This window comes from Cuculus canorus, chromosome Z (genome assembly GCF_017976375.1).
Source record: "Cuculus canorus isolate bCucCan1 chromosome Z, bCucCan1.pri, whole genome shotgun sequence".
Taxonomy (NCBI): Eukaryota; Metazoa; Chordata; class Aves; order Cuculiformes; family Cuculidae; genus Cuculus; species Cuculus canorus.
In genome coordinates, this window is record NC_071441.1 from 7,966,438 (window position 1) to 7,990,155 (window position 23,718).

The 23,718-nt window shown below is 38.8% G+C and overlaps 1 protein-coding gene across 3 annotated transcripts in view; it reads right to left on the reverse strand.

The window, feature by feature from the left end:
- Positions 1-23,718, reverse strand: part of ARL15 (ADP ribosylation factor like GTPase 15) — a 217,971-nt gene that overhangs the window by 134,973 nt on the left and 59,280 nt on the right. For all 3 annotated transcript variants that reach the window (XM_054053547.1, XM_054053545.1, XM_054053546.1), the window contains 2 exons: positions 7,764-7,908; positions 5,098-5,157 (listed from right to left, as the gene is read on the reverse strand). In XM_054053547.1, the coding sequence (XP_053909522.1) occupies positions 5,098-5,157; positions 7,764-7,908 (205 nt within the window). The remainder of the gene's footprint in view (positions 1-5,097; positions 5,158-7,763; positions 7,909-23,718) is intronic.

Genomic DNA, 23,718 nt, shown 5'->3' on the forward strand with positions numbered 1-23,718 from the left:
ATGCTCAGCCAGCTGGAGACTTGAGCATTCCTGATATTAACCACTCTGCTCTTGCTAAGCGCTTCACACATTTTGTGGTAAATGAAATTTCAAAGACTATACTACACGCTGATTCGCTATGCTTGTGGAAAAGGCCTTTGGGTAGGTTACAAAAATGTAACGCAAACATATGACAATATATTTTAGTACATAAAACAGAGAATGTAACTAAACCCTAGAAGATGCTTTTAGTATTTTCGAACTTGGTAAGAAGAAAAAGAGCTGTTCACATCCAGAATCATTTTTTAAATTTGACCAGGCTCAGTATTTGGCGTCTTACCAGTAGCATCTAAGCCCACATTTACAACATGGCAAACTAAATTATAAAATAGACTTATTATTAAAAAAACAACTGTAAATTATCAGTTGACCTCCAGAACGGACCTATAATCATGATTTAGGTCTGAATAACTATCTACGTCACAGGAGACACTACAATTTCATATTCTGTTTTGACAGTGTTACAACAGCAAAAGACTAAACAAATATGCTGAATAAATGGTAGTTTGTCCAGCCAAGCTGGAATTTATTAAAACCAGAGAAAAAGCTTTCTATTGCCTTTGCACGCTCATTATCTGTCTTGACAACAGACCTCAGCATTCAGCATCTCAAACTTCTTTCAGAAAAACTGTTAGAATCTTCTGCACAATAAATATTATCATCTGCCTTATTCTTCCAGTCTCTCCCACTCTCCTGTATGTTCTCATACACAATTTCTTTCTCAGTTCCTATCAGAGATTGCTTCACCGTAACAGGAAATTATCAAATCTGTAACTTCTTTCCATATTGTTACTCAGCTGAGTTTCATAATAAGAGAGATACTTCCATTATCCCAGTAAGAGCACATTCTGAAAGAATGTTGTTGAACAATAGTCACAAACAGGTTGAAAAATTGTGGGGAAAAAATAAAGATAGACAAGCCAATGGGAAACTTGTGGTTGGTGTATACTACAGGCCATCCGATCAAGGTGAGACAACTGATGAAGCCTTCTTCCTCCAGCTACAGGACGATTCGCGCTCGCAAGCTCTCATCCTACTCGGGGACTTCAACCACCTAGACATATGCTGGAAAAGTAGCACAGCAACCTGTAGGCAATCTAGGAGACTCCTGGAGTGCATCGAAGATAACTTCTTAGTCCAGCTGATAAAGACCCCAACCCGAGGAGAAGCAATACTGGACCTTATGGTCACCGATACAAGCAAACTCATCAGTGACGTTAGGATCGCTGGCAGCCTGGTCTGCAGTGATCATGTACTGGTGGAGTTCAAGGTCCAGAGGGATATGGGACAGGTGAGGAGTATAGTCAGGACACTAAATTTCAGGAAAGCAGACTTCCAGCTCTTCAAGGAATTACTCGGTAGGAACCCCTGGGATGTGGTCCTCCAAGAAAAAGGAGCGAAACAGAGCTGGAAAATATTTAAGAACACTTTCCACAGGGCGCAAGAGCACTCAGCCCCCATATGTAGAAGGTCAGGCAGGAAAGGGAAGAGACCAGCATGGCTGAGTCAAGATCTGCTGGTTAAACTGAAAAAGAAGAAGGAACTGCATGGCACAGGCAGTGCAAGCCAGGACAGGGAACCTGGGACATGTATAGAGATGCTGCTCGGTTGTGTAGGGATGAAGTCAGGAAGGCGAAGGCACAGCTGGAGCTGAACTTGGCAAGGGAAGTAAAAAAGGGCTTTTACAGGTACATCAAAAGAGGAAGATCAAAGAAAATATACCCCTGATGACTGGAAATCTGGATCATGTATCAACAGATGAGGAAAAGGCTGAGGTACTCAAAAACTTTTTTGCCTCAGTCTTCACCGATAACCGCTCTCCTTGCCCCTCCTGGGTCATGGGACAGTAAGATAGTGACCAGGGGGGCAGACCCCCTTCCACAGTAGAGGAGGATCAGGTTCACGAACACCTGAGGAACCCGAATATATATAGGTCTATGGGATCTGATGAAATGCACCCCAGAGTCCTGAGGGAATGTGGCTGCCAAGCCACTCTCCGTGATATCTGAAAAGTCATGGCAGTGAGGAGAAGTCCTTGATGACTGGAAGAAGGGTAACATTGAGACCATTTTTAAAAAGGGTAGAAAAGATGACCCTGCGAACTACCGACCTGTCAGCCTCACCTCTGTGCCTGGGAAGATCATGGAACAGATCCTCCTAGAAGCTATGCTAAAGCACATGGAGGACAGGGAGGTGATTAATGGCAGCCAGTACGGCTTCACCAGGGGCAAGTCCTGTCTGACCAACTTGATGGCTTTCTATGATGGGGTAACAGCAGCAGAGGACACAGGTCAACTGACGGATGTGATCTGTCTAGACTTCTGTAAAGCCTTTGACACAGGCCCCCACACCATCTCTCATCCTAAATTGGAGAGATATGGATTTGATGGGTGGATGGTAAGGTGGATAAGAAACTGGTTGAATGGCTGTATTCAGAGAGTAGTGGTCAATGGTTCAAAGTCCAGATAGAGATCCGTGACAAGTGGTGTCCTGCAGGAGTCCGTACTGGGATCGGTGCTGTTTAATATCTTTATCAATGATACTGACAGCAAGACTGAGTGCACCCTCAGCAAGTTTGCAGATGACACCAAACTGAGTGGTGTAGCTGCCACATCAGAAGGACGGGATGTCCTTCAGAGGGACCTGGACAGGCTAGAAGAGTGGGCCTGTGGGAACCTCATGAAGTTCAACAAGGCCAAGTGTAATGTCCTGCACCTGGGTTGGGGCAATCCCCGTTTTCAGTACACGATGGGTGATGACGTGCTTGAGAGCAGCCCTGCAGAGAAGGACTTGGGGGTGCTGGTTGATGAGAAGCTCGACATGAGCCGGCAATGTGTGCTCACAGACCAGAAGGCCAACCGTGCCCCGGGCTGCATCAAAAGAAGCGTGGCCAGCAGGTCGAGGGAAGCGATTCTGCCCCTCTAATTCCTCTCTTGTGACACCCCCATCTGAAATACTGTGTCCAGTTCTGGAATCCTCAAGAAGGATATGGAGCTGTTGGAACAGGTCCAGAGGAGGGCTACAAACACGATCCGAGGGCTGGAGCACCTCCCATATGAGGACAGGCTGAGAGAGTTGGGCCTGTTCAGCCTGGAGAAGAGAAGGCTCAGAGGAGATCTTATAGCGACCTTCCAGTCCCTGAAGGGGGCTTACAGGAAAGATGGAGAGGGGCTATTTGTAATGGCTTGTGCGGATAGGATGAGGGGGAATGGGTATAAACTGGAGAGGGGCAGACTTAGACTAGACATTAGGAAGAACTTCTTCACCATGAGAGTGGTGAGACCCTGGCAGAGGTCGCCCAGGGAAGCTGTGGCTGCCCCATCCCTGGAAGTGTTCCAGGCCAGGTTGGATGGGATTTGGGCAGCCTGATCCAGTGGGATGTCCCTGCCCATGGCAGGCGGGTTGGAACTGGATGATCCTTAAGGTCTCTTCCAACCCTAACTATTCTATGATACTATGTCTTCACAGTAATCTAAATTACATATATTCTTCTATGGACTGAAGTTTTAAAGTTTTTTTAAAGAAAATAGTATTATTTCAATTACTCAGGAGCAGGAAGGGATTTTGACTATCAAAGTATAAACTTAGAGAACAGGCAATTCAACTTGGTGAGTAAATAATGCAAGACCTCCTTTTCAAGTAGTTCACATACACCTATGTTTGATTTGAAAGCTATGTATATTCTTATTCAGGATCAAATTCAATGTTTTTAACAAAACTTTAAACATTTATGAAATTGGATAAAACCCTTGTTTTCTCAAAGGAAGGCAGCCTGGCTTAGGAAACAAATGCAATAACAAAAATCAGAGACACTATGGTTTGGTTGTTTGGGGTTTTTTTTTTTTTTACATTCTAGTATCACATATTTCAAAGAAAAATTTGTACAAAAAAAAGAAGACACCAAACTTTGTTCCATGTCTCTAATCCTAAAGGCAGATGAAGATACAACCAGACCAGGAAGAGACAATGAGACTATGTTCTGTATGCTTTGCCTGATAATTTACAACCCTTGTAGTAGTAACAAGGAAACAAACCCTGGCTTCATCAGCAGTATCAGCATGGTGAAAACCAGCACCATCTCCAACCTCGAGGAAGGACACTGCTTCAACCAAATGAGAAGGATACTATGCAGTCAATATACGTTTCACATAACTGCTTGGCTGCTGAATCTAAGCAGTTAACAGTATGGTTTCTGCTGTAAATTTTTTAAATACTGGCTGTTAATACATTGCTGTATCTCATGAACCTCCCTTCAAGAGCCATGTTAACTTCTGCCTTAAGAAATGCTCAAACCTTGCTGAAAATCTAATCAACATTCTCAAGATTCATTCTGCTATATTTATATAAAGATCTACAGAAATTCTAGAATATAAAGAAGATTTACGTGTTGTTTTTAATTAGAAGAACATTAGATGAAATTATACTCTACGAGAACTCTCATTAGGAGAGTGTTTTCTTCCTTTTAACAGAGCTACCTCTTGACCGCTTAAGACAGGATCAGAATTGGACAGCCAAATAGCTTACCTGCATACAGACAATTAAAAAACCACAATCATCCCTCCAAAACCCAACAAATCCAACAAGAAAATAGGTCTCAAAGAATATAACTCATTCGAAGTTGGCTGCCTTAGCAACACTTTTAGTGGTGCGGTAAATATATCCATTTTGTCAATTGTTCACATAGTTACCTGAGCCAATGCTCATAAGTAAAACCCTATATGTACAATAAACACAGCGAGCATGCTCCCTTGAGCTGCCAGATGGGCTGTACTACAATTACAGTCCAGTTTGTATTTCTGTATAATATTTGTATAAATTCTGTATAACAGTGCAATCCAAGAAATTACATGAAGGAGATACATCGCACTTATCTGCCTTCTGCTCCTCCTGCTTTTTATTTTTTGTTCTTTGTAGTCAGTATATGTACAATTTTTCTCAACTTTATCAGCTGTGGTGAAACTCAGAGTTTTGAATTCCAGCCACACTGACTTAAAACAGTTTGGTATGATGAGTTTTCGACACTGCACATTTTTAGAATCAAATTAATAAATGCTATACCTCCGAGTTCTTTTACGTTCAAGATGGCATTCTGGAATGGCACCGCTTTTATACTAAAACCTAAGGAGAGAAATAAAGAGTATGAGTAAGTTTTTTTGTTAAAGAAACCACTTGCAATTAGTTGGACACGTTCAGAAAGGACTACTCGTTTCATGAAGAACCAGGATTTTGCTGCTTCAAATATGGGCAGAGGGGAGTGTTTCAGCAATGAAATTTGTAATGATACTATTAAATAGCTGGCATACAAAATTCAGCACAGAAGTTCCATCCAGGCCATCTACTATTTGGTAAGGAGTTAGCACAGAATATACCTTTACAAAACTGTCTTTAACGCATCTGGAATTGAAGTTCAGATTTCAGACTACTGGTAACATGAAGTAATCCTCCTGCAATTTTTAGAAGGCATGGAAGACAACATGCAATTCAAATAATTATTTTCTTACATTTAAACTTCACAGGTTTTGGTTACACCTAGAATATTAATCCTGTCTATGAAAGTTATTAACAGAAAGATCCTTTTACATACTAAATTGGTATGTATTAAAACAGTTACAAACACACTAGAAGCACCTAAAAACTCTCTACTAGCCTGTTATAGGCTTAAATCAAAAAAAACTTTCTAAAAATGTGATGACTACTCTTAAATGAAAATTCAGACAGCCAAGAGCAATGAAATATGAAAGGCCTCCAGCAATCCATCAATTCACTGTATACTACATTCTGCATGTCCAGTGCATACATACATATAAGTAAGTGTACCTAATAGTTTATAAGGGAAAAATTATGTCTGCTCTTCAAGCATAAAATGTCCAGAAAGACATTAAATTTGTTTCCATCTAGCACAAATATTTTCAACATGATTACATATCTGCAAACTGAGTAAAGAAGTTTATTAGCTATCATTAAACAGAATAAGATTTTTTTTTTTCTCTCAGATCAGACCAACAGGCTGTACTCCAGTACTCTGGTCACTGTCAGCACTAGATGCAGTAAAGAGCAAAAAAATCTGAAGGGAGTAATTCTGAAATATTTTTGTTGCTGTTGTCTTAAAGCAAACTCTGAACTCTTCCTGGAAAGGGGTTAAAAATGGAATGGACCTGAACGGCTTTGATGAAAACAGCAAAAATAAAGGTTAGAGTTTAAAAGATGAGTGAAGTTGTCACACTGTATACTGCGATGCTCAACAATATCTTCTCATATAGCACAGATATGGTACACATGGCTAGATTCATAACAAGCTGAATAGTCTAGATATGCACCATTTTGGCTTGGATGCTGCGTATTATTCTCCAGAGCCCATTTTCATTCCTCAAGTTGCCTAACTAAATAATGTTATGCATTTCAACTATCTAGAAACATGTAAGGAAATTTATTTTTAAAATAAACATATTTTCATTGTTTCCTTTTGCAGATCTACACTATTTACATTGCTATTACTATTTCTTTCAGGGTCTAAAGTGTTGAAGCATAATTTGGGCTAACTGTAGGTTCATTCTAAAGATAAAACTCAGGGAGAGGGGAACATCACTGTAAACAAAACGGGTTTATTACCGATCACAGATAAAACCCCAGTGTTTTCTGGTACCTGTTTCACTTTGTTTACTTACAGTTATATTGAATAACTTTATGTTCTTGTACCTTAAACAAAGACACACTGAAAATCAGATAGGGTTGCTAAGGGACAAGCATAAAATTCAAACCCATGAACCACAGCTACGACATAAAGCCATGTAACTATAAACACAAGTTACTCACAAAACACTATTCGTCCCCTTAGTAAATCAACCTTAGTAAATCACAGAGGCCACAGAATTACATTTCTTCCATCTCTATGACCTCATCTGTCCTCTTTCTGACTTTTGCAGCCAGGTACTCCTTTTCCTCACTCCACATGCTTGTTTCTGGATTTTTCTGGTGCTCCCTGTTTTGTTTTGGGTTTTGGTTTGGTTTTTTTCTAGTTTTTTTTAATCAAAATATTCTTTTCAGTATTAGGCATTTTGGTTCCTCTACTTCAGTGTGCATATTCAAATATTTTGGACTTAAGATGCCTTTTAGTTGTGGTTGTTGTGTATACTTTGATGTATCTTCTCAATGCTACTGAAACTTTTTGTTAATTGATCTCAATCTTCCATTACTACATAAACAAGTCTCTTTGATAATCTAAAAAGAAAGGATTATTGTCAGAAATTAACATTTCCTTTACATTTATTCTTTCAGCTGCCAGCATATACCACAAGGCAGTACTAACCAAGTATGACAAGAAGTAATTCCCAACTTAAGCTTCAGAGCATCATTACCCCATTCTAATTTATAGTACGTTCTCCTCTTTTCTGTCCATAGAACAAGAATTCTTAAAAACAAAAAGTAAAAAGAAAGAAACCTTTCAATATCTGTCTACACTACATTGTTACTGCACGTTTCTCGTGGTTCTTCTTCATTACACCATAATACATGTTTTGACTTTCAACATATTCTAAATTGTGTGTTTTCTTGTATATTCCACAATGTATGACCAAACACCAACAGTAAATACTGGTAGCTTCAAAACAATCCATTAGGTACTTCCAAGCTAACCATGCTGAAATTCTCCACCCTCCTTGCTTTACGTTTCTAAATTACCTGTGAGGAACATTACAGCACACCATGGAACAAAGGCAGTATTGTACCTGTGGTAGACACTATATTCTCCGGGCTTTCACTGCAGAGCTGTGACAGAAGACTTGTCTTGCCAGAACCAGTGAGGCCTATGCAAACCAAGTCATATTCAGGTCGTGGTGGTGGTGGTCCCTTGCAGCAAAGTGCTCTAAAACACTGCCAGGGTGAGGAAAAACAAACAAAACAAAAACAAAAGGAATAAGTTACTTTTATTTTGCAAATGTTGATTCAAAAAGGTTCTAAAATAAAGTTTATAAATCTAAAGGCATTGGAGAGAAGTAAATTATTATTAATGGTAAGTGGACTGAGACCACATCAACTAAAATCTAGAACAGTTTTATAAGCAAACATAAATATATCTCTTCAATTTTCACCTAAACCTCATCAATTTGGTCTGAGCAAAGTGATATCCATATCCTGAATGGCATGAACAACGCACATACAGCAAGATACGCACATGCCCCGCTCAACCCTGTGGTTCTGTATGCATGAGTCCGCTTCCTGCACTAGTTTAACGCAATACTTGATGTGAACACCAGAGCAGCTCCTAAGTAGCTGCTGGCCAGGCTATACACGATTTCACAGGAAAGAATCATGGAACTTTGCTCCACTGATGTCCTTTCTGGGATTAATGAGGTGCTGCAGCCTGCAGAGAACTGTGCAATATTCGGCACCACTGCTACATTCACTTCACTTGTATATGTGCATGCATGCTGCATGCACACAGACAATCATATGCAAGAGCTAAGGGAACAAGTTAGCCAGTTCTACTCCTGCTTCGGGATTTCTACGCCAGCTAGATGATTCCAGTTTTAGGTGGATCACTATTTGAGCTGATAATCATAGACAGTGTGCCTTTAAAGCCCTACAGAGATTTCTTCTGGGAAAAGCATTATCGTGTCCATAGCAGGGGTGGTCAAACACTTCTCATATATGTGCCACTCAGAGACTACAGATTGAAGCTCTGGGCAGCAAACGTGTCTGAATCACTACTCTCTCCAAGACATTACACTGCCTCCGGCCACCAAGTCTGTCTCTGCCTACTCATTGTGCTTCTCGTTGCACTCTCCTTTTTGGGGGTGAAATACTCCATTATTTCTGCTTTGTTCTGGACCCATCTCCTGTCTGTTCCTTTTGTTGCCACTATTTAATAGGGACAAACAGAAGCAAGGGATTTCATGCTTAGTTGACTAAACACACACACTCTCATGCAAAAATACCCTAAGTTAGTGCAACATTAATGCTAACAAACCAAGCATGCAGTGCTCTTGAAATCCAGAATTAAGGCTGAAAGCTCAACCATAACTCTGCTCCCCTCCCTCTCTTGTTTATACTCATGGATACGGTCTCCCTTTACAGTATATTTTTCAATTAAGGTACCTTGGAACCAACAAGACTTCTAGTACCCAGCACACACTTATGTGCAGAAGGTTAATCATCTGAAGCTGTTGATGAAAACTCAAGGACAGTATTAAAAAAGTCAAATTTACACACAGCAGGCTTCATAGCTCTGATGTTGCATGAGATCACACAAGTGCAAAGAAATCTCAAACCTTGAGGAGATAATGTGAAGGGGGGTGCAGGGGGTGGAATCAAGGTAGACATTTACAACATTAAGTATAAAAAACAAGTGGGGACAGCAGTAGAATAACTGAATGCAAATAACAGAATACTCAAGGCACTTGAAAGAAATTACACACAACTGGGAGACAAAAGGGAAAAAAGGGTATATAGAAATAAACTCATTTTAAGTTGTCTGAATAAATTAATGTTAAATTAACATGGTAGAATCTATGCAATTGACCATGCGAACTAAAGCTACAGACTCTTCACTTTCCATACTACTGTATAGGTGGTTATACTGCCACAAAAACAGGTGGGAAGAGGAAAAACTAACAATTTTAAGACATCTCATAACACTGCTTACCTGCTTTCAAAACATCAGATTGATAAGGTTCACCTTCATCAGTATGACAACAGTAATGAGGAAAAACTTAAGACACTACTGTCATTTTGTGGCCACCAACAGAGATGAATGAATACTCTCATAGCCACTGATGTCCAATACAGATGAAAATACTGAAGTCATGACCAGTCATTTCCTTTGACAACCCACAACCTCATTGAACAGTAACCACTACATTCAAGCTCTTCTGTCCCAATACAGACTAGCAATCCAAACTCCAAAAGAGGGACCTCAGCTCAAAGCCTGCTGACCTCCTGCACCACTCCCCCCACAGGACAAAGCAACCCTCTCTTTTAACCTGGCCAGTCTCATAGGTGCCTGGTCAGCCCACGGGTTAAAGCCAAAAGTTCTTTTCCTCTACATCTGCCTACAAATCTCCAATTTTATACCAGCCTGTGCTGCACGACGACAAACAAGTACATGGCATTAAAGATAGGATAATATAAGATGGGACAAAGGAAAACAAATTCTTAATCAAGTGAGGCAGTTTTAAAGAGCACAGTCCTGGTGATGTCCCACCTTACAGAATTGTTACAAGGCACTAAAATAGCAACATACTGTTTAGAGCAGGAAATCTCAAATTCTCTCCTCTGACTACTAAGAAAAGAAATACATTTGGATTTATTGATTGAAATTTTTTTACCAACCCCTGTCAAAAACTTCCCAGAATTTCAGAGGAGCTGGGCTTCTGGAGTCTCAAAAGGAGCAATCACACCTCAAATTACTTTCAACATCCCTATGGACTCACCAGCCAAACAAGACATACGACACAGGCTCAAGTATCAAAACCAAACAAATGACATAGCTCTGTTCATTCTTTTGACATATTTGACAACTACACTACCAGTGGAAAAGGCTTGGAGGAAATCAGGTCAAGAAGAAAGAACTGGCTGACTTCTGACAAGCCAGATATGACACTGCTGCTCAAAGCATATCACTTGAAAATACTTCATGGTCATGATGCATTCATCCTTTGAGCAATGATAATACAATCACAGTGGGTTGAATCCTGCCCAACATCCAGAACAACTTTTGGATTTCTCAAGAAAATAAAGTCTTCACTATCTCAAGGATAAAATAAAGGTTTCAGCTCAGTTTTTGATGGTCAAGCTGCTGGCTGCCACATTGTACAAGGATGAAGGACAGTATCTTTGTTTGTACAGCCACTGGGCAGAAGGCTGGAGACCATCTGTTTTATCTCATATCAGAGGGACTACAGAGGGCTTCACCCAGAAGTTCAGGGCTTTATGAGCCACAAAAATTCAATAAATGCAGTCAAAAACATAACTTCTCTGGAAGAAATTGTAAAGCAACAGAAGTCCTTTCTCTACTATCGTTCAAAACAAATCATAAACCCTCACGTCCAAAACAGAAAATGAGGTCTCTCTGACCTTAATCTCTTGCACACTCCTTGAGCATGCAAGAAAAGCAAAACTTAATTATGACTCTCCACTCACACTGTGCTTAACAAAATCATGACGAAAAAGAGTATCAAGTTCTTGATGCATTCAGATATTCAGCGCAGAAGTATGATTTAAAAGCCTATATAAAATAAAACAGCACACAACTCTGATAAAGCAAAGCTGAGTCATCAAAACAGTTAATATGCACAGGCGCTACTCTGAACAGGAAAAGCAAATCACCAACTTCACTGCACTGTCAAATAAAGATCCAACAGGGTTGTCGGACACTTCCAGGTTTCATCAAGTGCAGGCCTATTGCTCAAGTTGTTTCCTCTCTGACAGCTTCCTTTCCATCCTTTTGCTGCACAACAGTAACTCATCTCTTTCAACCTATCAGTTCATTCATATTTAACAGCAACAGACAAAGGCAACAAAAAAGATGAATGAAAGCCTTCACAAACTTTTTTTCACAACCTAAGGAAACACAACCATACTAAAAAAAATCCCAGAGAACCATTGAAAATACCAGCAAAAAAGTAGTAGCAGCACCACCAAAATGTGCAGCAGTTAAGGATGTGGCACATCCTGTGATTTCTAACTTCTAATAGCAATGAAAGACATATATTTTAACTTTTTAATATATCTCTCTCTCACATACACAAGGCTGAGAGCTTTCAGGCTTGCAGAAAGTCATCCCTTTACAGCTTCTGAGCCAAATCATAAAACACTTTTCCATGATGCACATGTGTTACAAGGAGGGTTACACAACATTTTTCTTTTGTTCAGCAAAGCATGAACAATTACTTTTGTTCTACAAGCTCATAGGGGCTCACAAAACCAGAAAGAAGCACATAGACCACTTGGTACTCTCCGATTTTTCTAATTAACGCTGACTATGTGTCACCTAAAAGAAAAAACACACTTCGTTTATTCCTTCTCCCTGAAAACTATTTGATGCACAGATTCTGGATCTCCATATTGGATACATGTGGCATACACAGGATTACTTCTGTAATAAAATCAAAGATAGGATTTATGGTAACAGTACAGTAACATATCCATGCCCAAATGGGTCGAAGAACTTTAAAGAAACAAAATTAGATAAATACTTCGGGTGCAAACAGAAACCCAGATGTACACCAGACGAAGAGGAAGATAAGTGAAGACTTGCATTGTATTCCATACACTAAAAAAGAAAATAAAATTAAAAGCTACTGCTGCTGCCCTACTCTGAAATTGCTAGGCAAATTCAAAGTACATTTAGGAGAGAGTAAAACCCATCACCAGGGGTGAAGTGAGATTTCTGCAAATTACAATGTAGCAAAAAGGGTCTCAAAAAGATTCAGTTAAGTTAAAAAAATCCACAAACAAATCCAGTTAAAATGAAGTTAGAAAATAGCTGAAGTATGACAAACAAAAGAAGTGTGCCCTCATGCACCGATAGCCAGAAGATCTCAAGGGGAATTTAGGTGATACAGCTAAAACACCCCAGAGAAAAGTAACAAGATCTGAATTCTTCCACTCGCTATTACAGTAATATTACAGAAACAACTCCAGAGATTTTTTCTTCCACACACCTTCAGCCCACACTTTCAGAGTTGTGGGGCATCACAAATGTAATTAAAAGAAAACAGCTCCTGGGCTGTTTGCAAGTGCCTGAGTATAAGAATGCAATGGAACCTAGAGAGACTCAAAGTATGTTTTGAGAGAAAAAGAAGAAACAGACAGTAATTTACTTAAGGCAACATTTCCTCCAAGATTAAGCCCCAGGATATGTCCTGCTCCTTCTTATGAAAGATTAGCATTTACCACCAAATCTGGGAGAAAAGAGGAGAAATCTCTAAGGGCAGCAAATCAAACTATTATTCTATTAAGTCTGGTCTTACCAAAGGTGTTCATACCTGAGGCAGAGTACCAAGTACAAAGAGATTGTGGGGGCATGAGTCAAAGTAAGAAAAGCTGTACAAAAACACAAAACAGAAGAGAAGGACCCACTGACAAAGGAAAAAAATGCAGAGTTTTAGAAATATTTTGCAAAATATCACAGAGCAAAATTAACCAAAATTATGATAGCATGACAGTACATTGAAGAGGAAAGTATAGTTTCAACTGTCACTTCTAACCCTACCTGCTCAGCATCCTAGCTGACAATTCTCTCTCTGCTCATACTACAAGAAGCACAGCTTAGCAAATTTAGGTATTACCCAACAAAGGTGTAAACAAAACAATGAACGTCTGGTTGCTCCAAAATTATGACGAGGCAACAGAAAGAAGATATCAGTATTGACTGATGCAAAACCAGTTATTAGAATAGAAACAGACTATGAAGTTAACACTCAAATATAAGGGTAGAAAGCATTCCTAGTGTGGTAGCATTATACACAGTCTAACAGGGAGCAATGGGAGGATTTAAATAAAAGGAGAAGGTGGACAGAAGAACAAGGATAACTGCATTTTGCAGGCAGTGCAAGTCTCCTGCCAAAGAATTTTTCTGCTTCCAATACTGAAGACTAGACAGCCTTCCAACACCAGAAAATGGAGTGAGAACTACACCAGCCTTGGCAGAGATGGAAATTAGAGATCAACTGGGTGTGATCCATTACCAGTTTATGGTGTTACCAACCTCCAGTGCTGAATTTGAAGCATTATATAATGCTATGGGTATCTCTTATTCATTAGGCTTCCCATGAATGAATAAGAATGAGTCAGATACTATCTATTTTGACCAAAATATCTAGGGAATATGAAATATGTAGTAACACATACATGAACCTCTCTTCCCCCTTTATATGGCGTAAGAGTTTTACTTGGCTATCACAATAAATTACTACTGTGGGAGGAAAGAGAAGACCAATCCACACAAAAACATTAATCCAAAATACACAATTAGAGGAAGGCATATGCATCTTAAGCACCATTAAAAATTCTTCACATTTTAATCAATGAGAGCCTCTTTGAGTGTAAAACAGGGTTTGCCGCAATCAAACTTTCAAGGAGTTTGATTTGAGAAACTTCAGGCATTCAAAACACCTCATAGTCCAACACAGGCGTTTTGCATTTCTCCTCTCTCCAGCTGCAAGTTTGTTTTTTCTTTTGTAGCTATGTACCTACACCTGGCACTGTAAAATCAGAACCGCCCTATTTTGTCACTGCAGACCACGCCCAGATCAAGGGCTACACAGCCTTTAAACTACCTCAAAGATAAACCCAACAGGTGCCCCGAATCTTGTGCTAGAAATTTTTGTGAAAAAAACTCAGTTTGAGATGGAGAGTCTGACCCAACAGGGAAGGGAACAGATCACACAGATCAATGAGTCAACTACAAGCTGTTTTCATATGCATACACCATCAAAAGAGTAACCCAACAAAACCAGATATAATAAAATACAAAAACCCACACAAAAACCACACTAATCTGCTCAAAAAGAGATTTTTTTAAATAAATACTGTCCTATACCTATTCATATACTTGTACACGGTGCTGGGGTGAGGAGGAGAAAAGGTAAAGAATATTTTGTATATAAATTCTGGACAGTTACAGGTTAAGTTGCCTTTGAAAGACCACAGCTTTTAACTTTTTACATTTCTGGGGAGGGAAATGAGAGCTGGAAAGAACCAACTTAATTTAACATGAAATCACAGATTATTGTGGCCTTGCTCACAAAACAGACTGCCATACAGCTATGTCTGCTCAAGGGTCTGTCAGCATGCACTCTCTGCAGTACAGACGGCCCAAACCAACAAGTTTTCCCTAGTGAAACTACAACCACTTTCTGACATTTTTGTCAATTAAGGGGCATCAAATACTTCAAACCACAGGAAGGTATCATTATGCCATTGTTTTTTTTTTTTAATGGGAAAGACCTGTTTTTAGTCTCAGATCAGCTCATAATGTTTGCGGGGATTCAAATTTTTCTCCTTTGGATGGATGCAGCATCCAGGCTGCTCTAGCCAATGCACACTTTTAAAAAGGAGTAAAAGCCCTCACTCTGAAATCTTCCTGTGCCATTCCTTTCCCAGCACTACTGCTTTCACTGACAGCGTGCTGTCTGTTTTTTCAGATAACTATTACACAATAGTTCCATAAAAATTCTTTTAAGTTAAAATAGCAGGCTGTTACTTCAGGATATACCTTATGTTGACGAAAAGTGATCATAAATCCAAGCAGAAATAAACTCAACATGCTATCCAGATAACTGAGCACAGCACTGGGGTGCTCAGTCCCTCACCTGCTTTAATGCACATCTGTGAGAGATTGTTGTAAGATACTTGTCCTAAGGAGGCTGCAGATGTCTCAGTAAGAACTGACTCACTGGTTACTGGAACAAAAACTTCGCCATTTATTCAAGATTAGCATAAATCGTGCCAAGCCGGGAAACTCCTCCTTTTGCTGGCTAGAGAGAAAATTTCACTGAGGACCAGGGAGAACTGCCATATGATGAGAGTCTATCAGAGAAACATAAGCAATCTGGAGCTGGTAGCATAATTCAGAGTGAGACAATGAATAAAAACAGGCATAAAAAATGGAAGATAGCTGTCTTTTAGCGACTGAGCGACTAAGCTAAGACATTTGTCTTAGCGACTAAGACAAATGAATAGTTTTAAAAGCAGAACACTGGCTTTAACTCAACCTTTTTGTTTAAAGTATTTTCTATTTTTTATATTCACTTCCCTAAGGACTGGCAGATTATTAAAGAATCGTAATAAAGAATGGAAGCTAGGATTTTGTAATATAAAGGTATAATAAGGAAACAACTTTTACAGTGAAACTTCTGTAACTGCCAACTACCTGCATATCACTAGATCAGCATGTCTGCAGCACAAGGAACGTACTGAGTATGAGAAGACACGCATACAGTTCTTCTCATGCCACAGAGATTTTTCACTGAAGCAGCAGCATTCACAGCTCATAAGTATTTCTCCAAAGCAATTTATAACAATGAAAATATATGATAAGACACAGGATGTATCATACCATTTCATACAAGGATTAAGGACTGTGGCACAGTTTGATTATGTTATTGGGTAATAACGTTGAAGTGTGAGATTTAAAACAAAACTAACTGCACTAAAATGTGTCAACCAAAAATCACAGTAACTGAAAAAGCACAAAAGTATTTTACTTTCCTAAGTAATAATAATACAGTCCTCTTTAGTTGAAGACATATGTATACAGTCACGTCTCCTCATCCTTGCAAGAAATTCTTCAGCTTATATTATCAATGCTTCATCAGGAAAAAATAGCTATCTATAAATGCAGGTGAAGAGAGATGTTTGAAGAAAAAAAGCAGTTCGGAACAAATGCCATACCATAAACACTGATGCAAATAAGAGACACTGAACCTGATTTTCCTAGTGAGCTGCACAAGATCCTTATCTCATACCGAGGTGGAATCATCCTGCACACAGAAGAACATTCAGTTGGTAGGTTTGTAGAGCAGAGACTAGAACATGGTGCTGGTTTACTAACATCAACCAAAACACCACATCTGCAGAAAAGTAGGAAACAAAAAATCTGACCTAAACCCCACAGCCCAACAGAGTAAGAGTTGGTAGTGGGGCATCAGCTCTAGACACAAACGCCCTGGTCACACCAGTGAGCAGGAAGCAGAGGGGGACTTACTAGATAGATACTGAAACAAAGGAATTAAAAAATAGCAGATCCTCCAAGACTCCAGTCACTTCCAACTCTGCAGATAAAGAGCAGAAAGATTAGAAGTTGAAGTAGTTACTGCAAAAGAATATTTTCTACTCGTTTTCGTGAAGTTTATAAAGCATATATAAATGAGAAATACACGTTGCTCTCTGGCAAAAGGCAAAATTTCTAGTACCCAATGTAAACAATGATCACCTACATCTCCTGCAACAGAGGAACTGCAGCACCTGCAAATTGTGCCAGGTCACTATCCTCAGCTGATGAAAGCCAAGGAAACCAAACTAAAAAAATACAGAGCAATGTGTAAAAAAGCTTAAGCCTGACCATTCATCAAGCCTCATCCTGTCGGACAGAATTTTCCTGCCACTGTTAACTACAGTGTTCAAATGTGGAAATTTGTTAACAGTTAATGTTTTTCTACTGAATTTTCCAAGTTCCTTACCACAGGAAACTAAAAAACCTCAGATCTTTTAAGCAATTAACTGCATTCTCTAAGCCTGGAGTTATTTTGATGGAAAAGAACAGAATACCCAGGCAGACAGTTCAAGATGAAGCAGAAGATAAGAAATTCTGGTGAACATATGCTGTCTCAAGTTCACAAATCTAAATGCATTTTCAAAAAAAAAAAAAAGTGACAGGATTATTATGAGGCAAATCGTGATTTCAAAGACTAATAAGCCATTGTCTAAATTGTAAAACTGATAAACTAGCAGCAAGTTGGGTTATTTTTTAACTCTTAGAAACAAGCCAGCAAATTTTATTAAATCTATTTTTAAATGCAGCTAACCTCACAAAGCTGAGGATAACGTCAGTCTGAACAGCAAAATTCAGCCAAAGAGCTGAAAAAAAACACCTAAGAACACTACCAGGAAGGGGAAAACCTATGTTGTTATTAAAATATTACTTCCAGTGAAATAACACTGAAGTCTAATGTGATCCAAACCACAATGCAATGTGCATAAGGCAGCAAAGAGTCTTAAGTTCCATGCACTAATGGAGAAGCAATAATTATATGGCTTTTTTAATTATTTTGTTCAGAGTCGGAATCTGGTTTTGGGACTGATTCAATCTATATGTAGTTCAAAAGAAAGGAGTCTTGTAGTTCAAAAGAAAGGAGTCTTCAAGCATAGAAAGGTCTAAAAGTGCTAGTTTTCTTCTTAAAGGCAACAAAAAAAAATGAGAACATGATTGTAACGTCCATCTAGCACAAGGAGACTACAGTAATTTAAAGTAGTTTACTGTAAGAAGACAGAACTGAGCTTGGAAGTCTCATATTTGACTCTAGTCCAGAAACAAGAATCAAAATTAACTACTAAGCTGTAGTCTAAATGTTTGAAGATTTTTCAGCTGGGGACATTATGCAGCCTTAAATGGTAAAAACAGTTAAGTCCGATAGTAATAAAAATCCCAGGGAAAAAAAACTGCTACAAATAAGATGAAGATGAAAGTTCCAACAGACCATGAATTGATTTGGAAAAGCGTATTAGAAAAATCACATTGACAGCAGTAAGTACAGCGTTGAATAGTAGGAAACCAGGTAAATATTTTTGCACTAAGAATACATACGAAGTCCATTGTAAAAACATTAAAACTCACCATGACTTCCAGGCACGCTGAAGTATTTTAATGACAAATACATCACAATTCTTCTTGCTGCTGCCTACTGCTTTTCTCTTCTGTTAAGCCTTATATTCCGGACTAATAGAATATATTTTCTACTCCAATCAACCATACTATTCAATGGTATTTCCTAGAAAAATTTTTCTTGTGTGTCGGATAAACACAGAAGAAAATCCTTCAGGGACAGCTTGATATGCCACAGATACCAGTTGAAATAATACTGAAGCCAGAAATCAAGAACCTATAAGCACATAAAACAGGGTAAAATAGACATTTTATCATTTGACTTGGACTTTATTCCACAATTTTAAAGCTACATAGATTCAGAAGGATCAGAAAAGTCAAGTTGTGTGAATGATCAACTGCCGTAAAAATAAACAGAAAGGTCTACGCAAGCAGCAAGATGGTATTGCACTATTACACAATATTTCATTTGGAAAAGAAAAGTGGCTTGTATGTGAAATTCTAGAAGAGCAAAGCCCTTTTCGTAATTTTCTTGTTAAAAATAAGTTGGTGGTACCTGACTAGACCAAAACTATGACAAAAAGTTACCTTGCAGGTGCCACACAGAATCTAATTAAGGGTAAACAAAAACATGTTATTTCCTTGAGGAATCATTGAATTTCTATCAACAATTAAACTCTCCATTAACTCAAACTGCACATAACAAAGAACTATGTGAATTTGCAGTGCAACTCATTAATCAGTGTTCTTATACAATTCTGTGCTGCCCACATTTTCAGGAATTAGACCGGCAAGTTTCACCATTTTTACACATGTACAAAGAATTTAACATTATTAGACTGTCATAAATGACTTAAGATTTTTGGCAGGCCATTTGCTGTAATAGCTTTGAATTTCCCTTAAGTGCTTATTGTGGATGACTTATTTTAACAAGAATTAACACTACTTTGTGTCTCATACAAAATCTGAACTCTTAACTCCTTTGCATCCCTAACATGTCAAGTGAAGGACACTGATATATATGTGGTACTTGCTCAACTTAAATGAAGATGTATGATGTGTTACATATATTCGATAGCCTTTTGATCTTGACTTGAAACTACTAGTCCTTCTAAAACAGAGTAAGACCATCTCCATAGGCTTGGTCCATGTACCGAGTATCTCTGGTCAGCACAGTCAAAATTCCAGAAAAATTTAGGAGAATTACCTTACCAGTCACAGCAGGGTTAAAAAACAAGCAAGGATTGTGGAATGGTAAGCATTAGCAAATTCCAACTACCTTTGAAAAGTCACACTGGTTCTATTCTGCCTTTGGAATTTCTGCAATATTCATTACTTTTGGTGTAAGAATCACCATGCATGGAAGACTGATTGGCTCGTGATGTTTCCAGTGTTGGGTGCACTATAGATATACTTTGTTACTGTGGCATACACAAGAATTTAATCAATCTTCCCAGAAAGAATCTCAGCAACTGGAGCTATTTCATTGTCTCATTAGTTACTTCTTAAAAGCAGACTTCATCACTGATATCTTAGGACAGTAAAAACAAAAGCCAGATTGCACGGATTTGCATTTAAAGAATATGATGTCATTGGTTTTGCCACTATAAATTGATACTGACAACAAATATTGACAAACAAAGCACAGGTCCTACACTTCGATTCCTCCACTGCCCATGCATAGCAAAAAAATACTGCTTTAACTAACCCTGCAGAATCCTTGCCTTCCACCACAGACAAGAGGTGAGATTTCAAAAATGAATAAGCAAAATATTTTATTTTTCTATTCTGTCACAGGGAGCACTCTCAGTTTACACTTTTCAAACCATGTTTTCCAAAATAAAAAAAAAAAAACCTGACATAATGATCCTGCAGTTTTCAACCACTTTACACTGTTTAACACATGGCAGAAATGTCAACCATCCCTTCACCAGTTTGTTTTCATTGGCTTGAGTACTCTCCATGTCCTGAGTGAATGGGCATACCACTTCGCCCATTCTCAACACATGGAATTTGGGACTTGCAGCAGGGTGGAAAGTATCACTCAGAGACCTGAGCATCTAAAATTTTAGAGATATCTAGCAATTCTACTTCCGTCTTTCCCAGAAGAGCCAATATTCATATAATTTCTTATTACATAACTTTCAATTCCTAAGTCTGTAGGAAGCAATTTTAGAACACTGCACCAAGTTCAATTGTTTTTTCTGTGCTTTTATACAGCCTAATGACATGGGGAATTGTGCTTTATTTACTTCCGTCAGTGCTTCCATCCAAACACCTAAAGAGAAGTGTTTCAATAGTGAAAACCTGCTATTCCTCTGTTGTGCTTATCCTACCATCACAACACACCACATTAAGTTGTACTACATGGTAAAGACCAAGTTTTCATCTTCAGTGTCAGCACATGCAATAGGTACATGGGGCCCATCAAAACTAATGTATGAAGAAGAGAACCTTACCTGAGGGATAGCCTGATTCTTTCAGACGGGGGTGCTTGTTTGTTGTTTAGGGGAAATATTTTTTTTTTCTTTTTCAATTGCCAAATTTAGACACTGACAGGGTACAGCTTCCAAATCAGACTACTGGAAGGACTGACTGCCACACCCTGAAAAGCAGAGGAGGGATTTGGTTTGTTTTTTTTTTTTTTTAATTGGGAATGGTATGTAGTACACCTGGATGCCTACATAGTAACAGTAGCTAAAAACTCTCACCATCTTTGGCTGTCCAAGTGACTGCACTCCTTCTCCAGGAATGTGGATTCAAGCATAGTTATCCACGTATTCATCACCCCTAGGCTGAGTATCATCAAGCTACACCCCAGGTATGAGGCGTTTCAACTGAATCAATGTGCAGCCTGCCCTGCAAAGCAGTGCGTGGAGATTGCTCACCCGCGCCAGACTGCCTGCTGGTCTGTTACCAGATTCTTTCCAAGATCTGCAGCTTGATTTCATGCTAATGAGTGGGAGAGGATCTATTTCCCCGTGAATTTCAGTGATGATGGCCGTTGAGAGATCACCAGTACTGGCCAAATCAGGGGAGGGATGTTCATTTCCACAGCAGGTGACTTCAGCAGCTAAATACTTGTGGTGTTATCTCAACCGCAAAACAATTATTAGTTCAGCAAAATTTCCTTTGTGATAGCATTGTGATGTAGGAAAGGTTTCAAGATGTACAAAGAGAAAAATGGAAAGCACCGCCTCAGAGCACCGTATTGAGTTTCAGTCAAGACACATATCGCATTACCACATGTTTTGAGCACATATACCTGCAACATTTTTGTCTGAACAAAAAATGGTATTTTAGAAGTTGCGTATAAAGTTTACGATAAACACAACAAATGCTGCTTTACATAGAAAGAAGAGCAGAGAGGGTGCAAAAAAACCCCATGACAGATTTCTTGCACCCAATGCTGTTGTCTGCAAGTTGGAAATCAGTATTCCACAGAGGTAAATTAAATAAGTAGATAAAACAAGGCAGGAACTATCTATTCCCCATGTCTTCCCTGTGCCAGCTCCTTCTAGTTTTCTGTTCTATTAAAGAAAATACTTGCTTCAGTAGTTAGTACTTTTTGTTAGTCAAGTCTAACTTTAAGAAATAATTTTGATGCTCAATTTTTAATACTGGCTATTCCTATGTAGCTCTGCACACCAAGAATGCCACTGTACCACTGCAGAAAAATAAACACCTAAGGCTCAGGCTTTAGAAAGAAACCACTGTAGACCCTGTTCAATGTAGGAAAGCTCCACTGCAATGTGGACCAGGCAAAGGAAGAAAATGTAACATTGTCCCTTTTCAAAAGACGAGTTTCACCGATTTAAAAATAAAACAAGTACCTTACACAGCCATAGTAGGCCCTAGATACCTCAAGTGACAGTGTGAGGCTACACAGAAACAAGTGATAATTAAGCCCCTTCAGATAATGCACGAAAACAGAGCAAACATGAATTACTAAGTGGATTCTTGTTACTCCCATACATTACATATACGCATGATGCAAATTAACTCAGTGAATCTTCACACACACGTTAGTTCTTACTTACCTAAACTGTTTTAAAATTAATTTTAATTAAGCTTCAACTTATGCATAGACCGCACTGTAGCTCAGCATATATTTATTATCAAAAAGCCATGATGAAACAAGAGATAAATCTATGAATAGAACTTGAAAATACCACTTACTTGATAGTCATTACAAAAAAAAAAATCTACCTGAGACCAGAAAGAATTAAGACATCTATTTTCATACAGATAATTATTTTACCATGAATTTCAGGCTGCACTGCTACTTGAAAACAGTAGCATACAAACATGTTGCTGTCTTCTGATTCTGTTGGCTTTTCCACGTCTTTGTTGATGCCCTAAGTTTCCTATGTGAAATTAATACATCAGACTCTCAACTCCAAGTCCTAAATGCAGCAGCATATTAAAAAGAATTAAATCCATTTCCCTTTGTTACTTACAAAGGCACTCTGATTTCCTGCTTTCAGAACAGGCATTTGTTAATGTAAATGCATCAGGCATCACATTTTTTCCTTATGTTTCAGATGACAATGTTGCCAAAAGTACGAATTTCTATTTGTTCGAATTTATTTTATACTTATACTACATGTGGCATACTGAATGTGCCAAATCTCAAAAATCACATTACAGTCTGAGTTGCACCCTCTGCTAAAGAAGTTTTACTTATAAAACCTAACAAGACCACAGCAGTACAAACACCAAATAATCTTTGAGACAATCTAAAGCAACTGAGATATCTAGATAAATGTTCTGGGAACTTTCTGTAGGAATACTTGCAGCTGTAAGTGGAGCGAGGACAAGAAACAATAGAGAAACTGAAGCCTGAGAGATTCAGACGTGATGTAAGAAGACATTTTTTCCCCATGGGAACAGTTCAGCAGTGTGCAGAGAGGATCTGCAGTCCTTATCTTTGATGGCTTCCTCCAGTCTGCTTTCAAGACCAGAACTAAGTTGAATAAATCCTTAAGCAATCTAGTCAGACCTCAAGCTCACCCTGCTTTGACCACAAGGTTGGACTACAGACCTAGTTTTAACATCCTTTCCACCCTCAATTGTCCTGTGAAAGCAATGCAAAGTCTACAGAGGTCTTCTCTGATCTTTCACTTACACCAGCCTCAGGTGACAACATTTTCCAACAAAGTTTGTGAGTTGACAGCACCCTTAAAAATCTTCCCTTGCAAAGCTACCATCACTTGGGAGGGCTGTCAAAAAAGCCTGAAGAGCTTATTAATTTGAACAGACTTCCAAAGACTGCTCACTCCAGTATAGGCATGTTGATCCACTGCCAGTTTTGTCCAGGTGCTCAAACTCCAGCATTTGCATCTGCTTAGTCACAG